The sequence below is a fragment of the Populus euphratica genome, unplaced genomic scaffold (genome assembly GCF_000495115.2).
Source record: "Populus euphratica unplaced genomic scaffold, PopEup_1.0 scaffold342.1, whole genome shotgun sequence".
NCBI classification, from domain to species: Eukaryota; Viridiplantae; Streptophyta; class Magnoliopsida; order Malpighiales; family Salicaceae; genus Populus; species Populus euphratica.
Genome location: NW_011500234.1, coordinates 69,096 through 77,958, shown reverse-complemented (window position 1 = coordinate 77,958; position 8,863 = coordinate 69,096). Strand labels below are relative to the sequence as shown.

The 8,863-nt window shown below is 37.1% G+C and overlaps 1 protein-coding gene across 1 annotated transcript; it reads right to left on the bottom strand.

Moving 5' to 3' along the window:
- Positions 1-6,370: 6,370 nt before the first annotated feature.
- Positions 6,371-8,343, bottom strand: LOC105112485 (transcription factor MYB113-like). The gene is made up of 3 exons (XM_011008193.1): positions 8,163-8,343; positions 7,785-7,914; positions 6,371-6,899 (listed from the first exon to the last, which is right to left on the bottom strand). Exons 1-3 carry the CDS (start codon positions 8,278-8,280, stop codon positions 6,371-6,373), a joined length of 777 nt encoding a protein of 258 aa, XP_011006495.1. The 5' UTR covers positions 8,281-8,343.
- Between the last annotated feature and the right edge of the window lie 520 nt (positions 8,344-8,863).

The window sequence follows — 8,863 nt, the reverse complement described above, 5'->3', positions numbered from 1 at the left end:
TTCACTTGATTTTTTTGTATGTATCTGAGATCTTCTTCGGCTAGGTTTGGTCACATCGCTAGTCCTCTAGTTATGATTATTTATTATTTTATTTTGGACAGAAAAAAAATATGATTTTGGGGAATAACTCATAAATGGTTTATACCAATATCTAACAATTAATTTCTCTTATTAACATGGATCTTTTTTTATACAACAACAATAACAATAACAATTATCACACTTGACATTGCGTCGGTCTTGAAAAAAATAAATGAAAAAAATAGATTTCTGGGATCTTATTCTTTGACGAGAAAATGTGTTATGTAAGGAGTCGTCATCTACTACTATGGTCACTAAAAACACTAAATGGTCAACATAGATTTTATGATAAGAGACTGGTTATACTAAAGGAAACATATTATCACCTTTTAGAGGAATATATTATCACCCGTTAAGTGTCCTGTTTTATACAGACTACATTGATGATTTTGTTTTAAATTGCTCAGAGTTTGTTAGTTTATATTTATAATGATCTACTTGTAATATTCTTGACTCTAGCATCAATGAATATTCAACAACAAATATTTTTAACTCTGGCATTAGTATATATTACGAAACAAAAAATATAGTATTCTTGACTGTAGTGTCACTAAATAAACCAGTAAAATAAATTTAAATCAATGCATATATTTTTTTTAAGAAAAAAAGGAATGTTCACTAAATTTTCATTTCATAGCAAAAATTAACACATCAATTATATAATAAAATACAAAAAAAACATGAGGAACCTATAAATAAATTCAAAAAGATCCATGATTTTTTTTTAAATTTTCTGATATTCACACTAGTCTTTTTAATTAAATAACAAAATAAAAATAAATAAAAATATAAAAGTAAAATATAAAAATATATTTTATCAGACATATCCTAAAACAAATTGATCTGGATGTGCTTGAGGTCAAGGCCAACTTAACCTCATGTTTTTTTAGGTTAGGTTTGACCTAGCCTTACAAAACTGAGTCGGATCAGTCAGCCCAACCCAATCACTGGTCGAGCCAGCGACCCGGCTGGGCAAAGGCTGGCATGCGTGAATTATTCAAAGCTAAAGGAAGCTTACCTGCTCTGCTGGTAAAGAGGCCGATGATGGTGTGATGACTGACCTCCTCTCCTCTGTTCCTTCTGTTTCTTTTTGGTTGTGTTTTTCTCCTTCGTCTTCGTTCCCTCTACGTCTTTAGTTCTGTCCGTTCTCTCTGTTGAAATAAACTCAATCCAGAAGGTCAAAGAAGGCAGCCACCAGCTGTCACTGCCCAGCCACCAACCGACCAGCCATCAGTTACCAGCTGCAAGCCGCCAGCCACCAGCCGCTTTCACACAGTCGGCAACAGCCGCTTTCACACTTGAAGGTTGAATTTTCTTGTTTTGATTTCGTGTATAAATAGATAGCTAAGCTTATGAAATTATGTGTGGAGAGATTGAGATAAACACTAGAGAGAAAGAGAGAAAGAAAGAGGGTTTGTTATTGTAAGCTTTTCATTATTGTAAACTTGTTGTTCTTGAAATAAAAGAGTGTGTTTTATCCCCTCTGAGTGTTTCAAAGCCACCACAAGTGGTTTCTCTCACCAACAATTGGTATCAGAGCCCCGTTCGTCAGAAAACAGAGGTATTTTTGGGAAATATCTGAATTTTCAAAGTTTTCAAAAACAAGTTTTGATCATTCCAAAGTGTAGAGCTCATCAATACGAACTCAACGGTGCAAAAATAAGATTAATCGGAGCACGGGGTGGACCACACTCTCCGTCTGAAGTTTCAGCACTGTAGCCCATGCACCCCAAGGAAGAAGATGAGTGAGCCACACGCGCGCCATATTTGAGCCGCGCCGAGCCAAGCCTCAAGCCGAGCCGTGAGCCGAGCCGCGAGCCATATTTTGAAGCCGAGCCGAGCTCCAAGCCATATTCCGAAGCCAAGCCAAGCTCCGAGCCATATTCTAAAGTCAAAGTAAAAAAGAATATTCCTTGGAATATTCCCGGTTCAACCCAGCAAACCACCCAAATTGGTTTTTGGACCGGTTCACCCTATTTTTGACCCGTTTTCTACAAAGTCAGACCGATTCCCTACTATTTGGACCATTTCAGATCCATCTACGGTGTTGGTTTTGCCAAATTCAACTCCCAAAAGGTGATATAGTCATTTAAAGAGCGAAATGACTACAGAAAATGCACAAACACTCATCCCGAAGCTAACCAAAGATAACTATGATAGTTGGTGCATCAGATTGAAGGCATTCTTTGGTTCACAAGAATGTATAGACATTGTGCAATATGGTTATGATGAACCAGAGTCCAAAGAATCAGAAGATGCTTTACTAGAGGTACAAAAGCAAGTCCTCAAAGCCAATAGAAAGAAAGACAACAAAGCAAAGACCATCATTTATCAAGGTCTTGATGAAGTGAGATTTGAAATCATTCCTTCCACAGAAACATCAAAAGAAATATGGGAGGCTCTCCAACAAAAATACAAAGGTGCTGATAGAATAAAGAAGATTCGTCTCCAATCTTTACGAGGTGAATTTGAATTGCTACAAATGAAGTCCTCAGAATCCATTTCTGATTATCACACAAGAATTATGGTGATAGTCAATCAGATGAGAAGAAATGGAGAAGCCCTTTCAGATGCTCGAATTATTGAGAAAATTTTGAGATCCCTAGATCTAAAATTTGATTTTGTTGTTGTCGCTATTGAAGAGTCCAAAGAAGTGGACAAGTTAACAGTGGATGAACTTATGAGTTCTTTGCAAGCTCATAAGCAGAAGATTGTAAAAAGAAATGGAGATAAGGCAATTGAGCATGCCTCACAAGCAAAGTTGTCTCTCAAAGACAAATATGAGCAAAGGGAGACTTCAACAAGTGGATACACCACTCGAGGAAGAAGTCAACAAACACGAGGAGGATTTCAACGATTTCAAGACAGAGGTTCTTGGAATACAAGTTTTAGAGGAAGAGGTGGTAGAAACACCACCAAAGGAGGTCGAGGACAACAAGCATTCACTCCTAGAGGAAGAGGAGGTGGTTACAATAACTGTGACAAGAGGAATATTCAATGTTATAATTGCAATCAATTTGGGCACTATAGCACTGAATGTCAAAAGAAAGCTCCACTGGAGATACGTGAGCAAGTCAACTATGCAGAAGAAGATGTCAACAATAGAGGAGCAACTGCATTATTTGTCCAACAAGGACTTGACAAGAATCAAGAGAATATTTGGTATCTTGATTCTGGAGCCAGCAATCATATGTGTGACCAACAAGATTTATTTGGTGATCTAGATGAGACCATACAAGGTTTTGTCACCTTTGGAGATGCATCAAAAGTTCCATTCAAAGGTAAAGGCAACATCCCAATCAAGTTGAAGAATGACGATCATAGCTACATCGCCGATGTCTACTATGTCCCAGCCATAAAGCAGAACTTGGTGAGCATATGTCAACTTTTGGAGAGAGGCTATACACTTTACATGAAGAATTGTCATCTGACAATTACAGACTACAATGGGAGATTAATTGCCTATGTGAAAATGTCCAAGAATAGGATGTTTCCTTTAAACATCCAATATGATGCAACAAAGTGTTTGAGTTCCATCACCAACAGTGAAGAATGGCTTTGGCACCTAAGGCTTGGACATCTGAATTTCACAAGTCTGAAGATGCTAGCAAGCAAGAAGATGGTCAAAGGTATGCCCCACATTGATCATCCAGAAGAAGTCTGTGAAAGTTGTGTCCTCAGCAAACATCACAGATCCAGTTTTGCCAAAGAAGTCAACTGGAAAGCAAACAAGCCACTTGAGTTAGTACACACAGATGTGTGTGATCCTATAAAGCCTATGTCGACTGGATAAAATAGGTACTTCCTCACTTTTATTGATGATTTTAGTAGAAAGACTTGGGTATATTTTCTGAAGAGGAAGTCAGAAGTGTTCAATTGTTTTAAAGATTTTAAAGCAATTGTTGAGAAGCAAAGTGACTATAAGATCAGAATCGTGAGATCTGATCAAGGTGGAGAATATACAGCAAATGACTTTGAAGCCTTTTGTACATAACAAGGCATCAGACATCAAACAACACCAGCTTATACACCACAACTGAATGGTGTAGCTGAGAGGAAGAATCGAACAATTCATGATATAGCAAGAAGTCTACTTAAAGAAAAGAAGCTGCCCAAGCAATACTGGGCTGAAGCTATATCATGTGCAGTATATTTGCTGACCCGTTGCACAACCAGAAGTTTGCAAACTGTCACTCCACAAGAAGCATGGAGTGGTCACAAACCAAGTGTTACTTATCTTCGAGTCTTTGGTTGTGTGGCATATGCAAAGATCCCAGATGCAAGAAGAACCAAACTTGATGATAAAAGCGAGAAATGCATATTTGTCGGATATGATGAGAGAAAAATGGGATACAAGCTATATAATCCCATCACCAAGAAGGTAATTATGAGTAGAGATGTTATCTTTGAAGAAGATAAAACTTGGCAATGGAATGATGACCAAGAAGCAGTTAAATGGATCAGCACTGATTTGATCCTTGAAGATGAAGAAGTACCAACAATACTTGCAGAAGGTCCAATAATACCAGAAGATGAGCCATAAAGTCCGGTACACAGATTTTCTGTATTCAACAGGAGAAACACATCAGAATTATCATCAACACCATCATTACCAGAACCATCATCAGCATCCTCATCAGAAGGACCAAGAAAGATGAGAAATCTAGACGAGTTGTACGATGCCACTTAAGTCATGGAAGATACAACTTTGTTTTGTTTCTTTACCTATAAAACAAAGAAGAATGTAAAAGGAGAAGTCCAAAAATACAAAGCCATTGAAGGGAGAAACATTTATCAAAATGAAGTTCATGCTTGGCATGACATCCCTCGATTGAGTTTAAAGGGGAGATTTGTTGAAATAAACTCAATCCAGAAGGTCAAAGAAGGCAGCCACTAGCTGTCACCGCCCAACCACCAACCGACCAGCCGCCAGTCACCAGCTGCAAGCCGTCAGCCACCAGCCGCCTTCACACTTGAAGGTTGAATTTTCTTGTTTTGATTTCGTGTATAAATAAATAGCTAAGCTTATGCAATTATGTGTGGAGAGATTGAGAGAAACACTAGGGAGAAAGAGAGAAAGAAAGAGGGGTTGTTATTGTAAGCTTTTCATTACTGTAAGCTTGTTGTTCTTGAAATAAAAGAGTGTGTTTTATCCCCTCTAAGTGTTTCAAAGCCACCACAAGTGGTTTCTCCCACAAACACTCTCTGGGTTTGCATCCTGTGTTTTCATTCTTCTCCACCCGTCTCTGGCTCTTCGTTTCTGTTTTTTTCCTTCTGTTTTCGTCCCTCCCCAGTGCCTTTCCTCTGTTCCTCCTGTGTGTCTCTCCCTTGTGTTCTTGTTTTATCTCCAGAAAACCCCCTGTTCTGCGTCTGTTTTTTTTGTCTGCTCCTTCGTTCTCCCCCTCCCGGTGTTGTTCTTTCTCTGGCTTTTATAAAGCCAGAGAACGTGAATAATGGAGTCATGGGATGGCATCCATTACTGTAGGTGGCACAATCATGGGGCACAGACGTGACCATGATTGATGGTATTTCCTGTTGAATTGGAGGGATGAAGAAGGCTGTGAATAGTGAAACGACACCATTTTCAACTGGATGATCCAATTTAATCCCTGAACTTCTGACATTTAATAGTTGGGTCCCTAATCAAGGAATTTTTTTAATTTTACCCCTGGATAAAATTGTAATTGAACGTCTGAATTTTTTATTTACAAAACAGTTATTGGTTTAGATTATTCAATTGGATGCTTAACTCTTCGACTTTTAATTTTTTTTAAATTATCTCAGAAAAAATCAATTAAACTCCTTAAAGCACTCCCACTATTTCACTTTGTCTATGAACTTTACTTTCTTGTAATTTTATCTTAAAGAAGCTTTAAAATTTTGTATTTTTTTAATTAAGTTTCTGATTTTATTAATTAATTCAATTAAATTTTAATCAAGTCCCTAAACCTATCAATTCTTTTAATTTTTGACCAAATAGATTCCTAAATTTATAATTTCATCCTTATTAGTGATCAAACTTTCAATTAGTGTTGTCTTAACCCAATAAATAATAAAAAATAATTTAATTATTGTGACTTAACTTGTTATATTTGTGATTTAAATATTTAACTAGGTTAAATATTTTTTTAATTTATATTCAATCTAAAAACAAGAAATAAAGAGAAAAAAAAGCAGGTCCTAGAAAGAAGCCTGGTTTATTTATTATTTATTTTTTTAAAGAAAGTACGGCAAGCTTTTTAGATTTTAACTAATTGTAGTATATTACAACAATACAGGCTAAAGTATTTCAAGTATTGACTAAATTCCAGAGGTCGGCATCAAAAGAAAGGTCACTCCAACAATGTTGTCCTTGTTCACAACAGAACACGTCTGCAATTAATATCCCTTCTGGAGCGTTGTCCTCTACAAAAAGACTTTCGATATGCTCGTGGTCAGCTTCTGACCCAGAACCTAGACATCTGGTGTTGTTCGATGCATTAATTTCTTTGTCATCTAACAAGCTTTCCCACCACATGCTTTCCACTTCAATACTATTGGAAGGGGACAATGCTGATGGAGTACATGGCTTACAAAGATCGTACCCATATTGAAAACCACCATTGAAAAATGGAATAGCTTTTCCTCCTAACCAGCATGAACTTTTGAATTTATGAGGTCGAGGCCTTATAATGTTGGCTTTTGTTATTGCTTTTGGTTCTGGTTTTGTTTGAGCTTCTCTGGTGCCAGAAACCACCTTCTTACGCAGGTTTGTGTTCCAATAATTCTTGACATCATTCGCTGTTCTTCCTGGAAATCTACCGGCAATCAGTGACCAGCTGTGTAACAAAAAATAATAAATTTTCCGTAGAGTTAATTAAGGCTTCGATCTACTTCTTCCTTTCAAAACAAAACTGAAGAGGCACGGGTAATAGAGTGTGATTCGGGCAAGGTTGTTAAATAGATGGAAGACACTCGTCAGGACCTACTATGGATACTTCAAGGCTTGTTTAATAGCATTAAAATTCTCCAAACAAAAAAACTAGTATTAAAATTCTCCAAACAAAGAAACTAGTATTAAAATTTTGCTTAGTAATTTAATCTGTAGTTCTCAGCATGCCAATAGGGAAAGGAACTATTTAGAAGTTGGGCTGACAAAGCAAGGTCTGCACAGACAGCATGCCCTTTTGGCTCGGCTTTGAGCTCTGTAATTCTGTAATTTCGCTGAGCCACTTTCTTGTCACCGTCAGCTTTCATTAAAAAAAAAAAAAAAGGAGTAAGGCTTCCATCAGTTCAAGTTTTCCTCTTAAATTTCTCACTGAATATGAGATAGCATTTTATTTATAGAAAAATTATCCTCTTCAATCAGTTGAAGTCCCTCCCTCTCTTTCGGAGACTTCTTTGGCTTTGGAGTTAGCTGCCATTGGTGATTTTTCTTAAACCACTAGAAACAGTACCACTTCTTCATTCGTTGGTTTTTACCTCTTTATCTTCAACAATCTCAGATCGGGTATTCATGCTTACATGCATGGCTTGCAAGGCTGGGGTTCTTAGTAAGACTTTATCATCATCTCTATATCCTTTTGTATTGTTCCCAAGCTTTCTTTTCTATCTTTCCTATTTCTTTTTTCTCAGTGCTAGTTCTTTTCCTTACTAGGTGCTTTTAGTGAATACTCTGTCTTGTCAAAAAAAAAATCTAGCTTGGTTAAGACATTTTCACTTGCCTGTTGCCAAGCAGCTTGTGTAGCCTGATCATCAAGTCTACTTCGCCCACTGAAAACTGTCCTTTCTTGACATTTGGCTTAAGATAGTTCAACCACCTCATTCTACAGCTTTTCCTGCATCTATTCAAACCTGCAAATTAAAATTAAGAGTCAGTCTGTCAGTGTATACTTTTTCGAGCGTCCAGCTGGTTGAGTATTGTTCTTTGCCTCTTGTGTAGCTGTTCTCAAACACCAAACGTAGAAAAGAGAGACCATAATGTTTGTCGAAAAGATAGGGAGATACTTATATATAAACCTTGGACTACAGGATGAGGATAGCCGTCTTCGGTCCCTAGAAACCAACACTATTTACAAGCATGAACGAAGACATTTAGATACCTGCTTTGAGAGGAATTTGACACCATCTTCCTTCACCATATTTCTCGACGCACTTCCTTAGAAGTATATCCTCCTCTTCGGTCCATGCACCTTTCCTTACTCCGAATGAGCTCACCATAGTGCCTCTTACGTAGTCTACGCCCACCTCATTAGATCTAGCAAGACTTCATTAATAAAGATACAATCACGTGAAAAACATTTGCATGTTGATCACTGACTCTAAAATATCATATATATAGTACTTTTCTCAGCTCAATTTAGTAGTTTCTAACTACAGCGACGTGCATGGTTTGTAACCACATGTGGTTCTGCTTCTGAGGTGTATGGTTCAGAAGATGGAAATTGTTTTGAATTCATCAGCTACCAGTCCAACAATTCCAAATCGTTAAATAACGTTTTCGCCCATCGATTGGAGTTTGGATATCAGTTCTTGACAAAATTTCATGGTCTTTTGGGAGAAACCACCTTCTTACGCAGGATTTTGTTCTAATTATTCCTTGCATCATTTTCTGTTCTTCCTGGAAGTCTACCAGCAATCAATTACCACCTGTGTAACAAAACATACTGTATTTTATATCTATGTACATATATCGCACCACATATGTGAAATTAATTGAGGTAATTATAATTGAATCAGGAATTTCCCTTTATAACCTAATTGACTTCATTTTATTACGATTGGTTTTCTTATCATTAAAAAC

What these genes read in the sequence shown, in the direction of transcription:
- LOC105112485 (XM_011008193.1), bottom strand. Translation starts at nt 8,280, where the DNA reads ATGGTGAGCTCATTCGGAGTAAGGAAAGGTGCATGGACCGAAGAGGAG. An exon ending in TCAAATTCCTCTCAAAGCAG is followed by an intron (nt 7,915 to 8,162) that starts GTATCTAAATGT and finishes TTTAATTTGCAG; the next exon opens with GTTTGAATAGATGCAGGAAA. An exon ending in CACAAGCTGCTTGGCAACAG is followed by an intron (nt 6,900 to 7,784) that starts GCAAGTGAAAAT and finishes TTTGTTACACAG; the next exon opens with CTGGTCACTGATTGCCGGTA.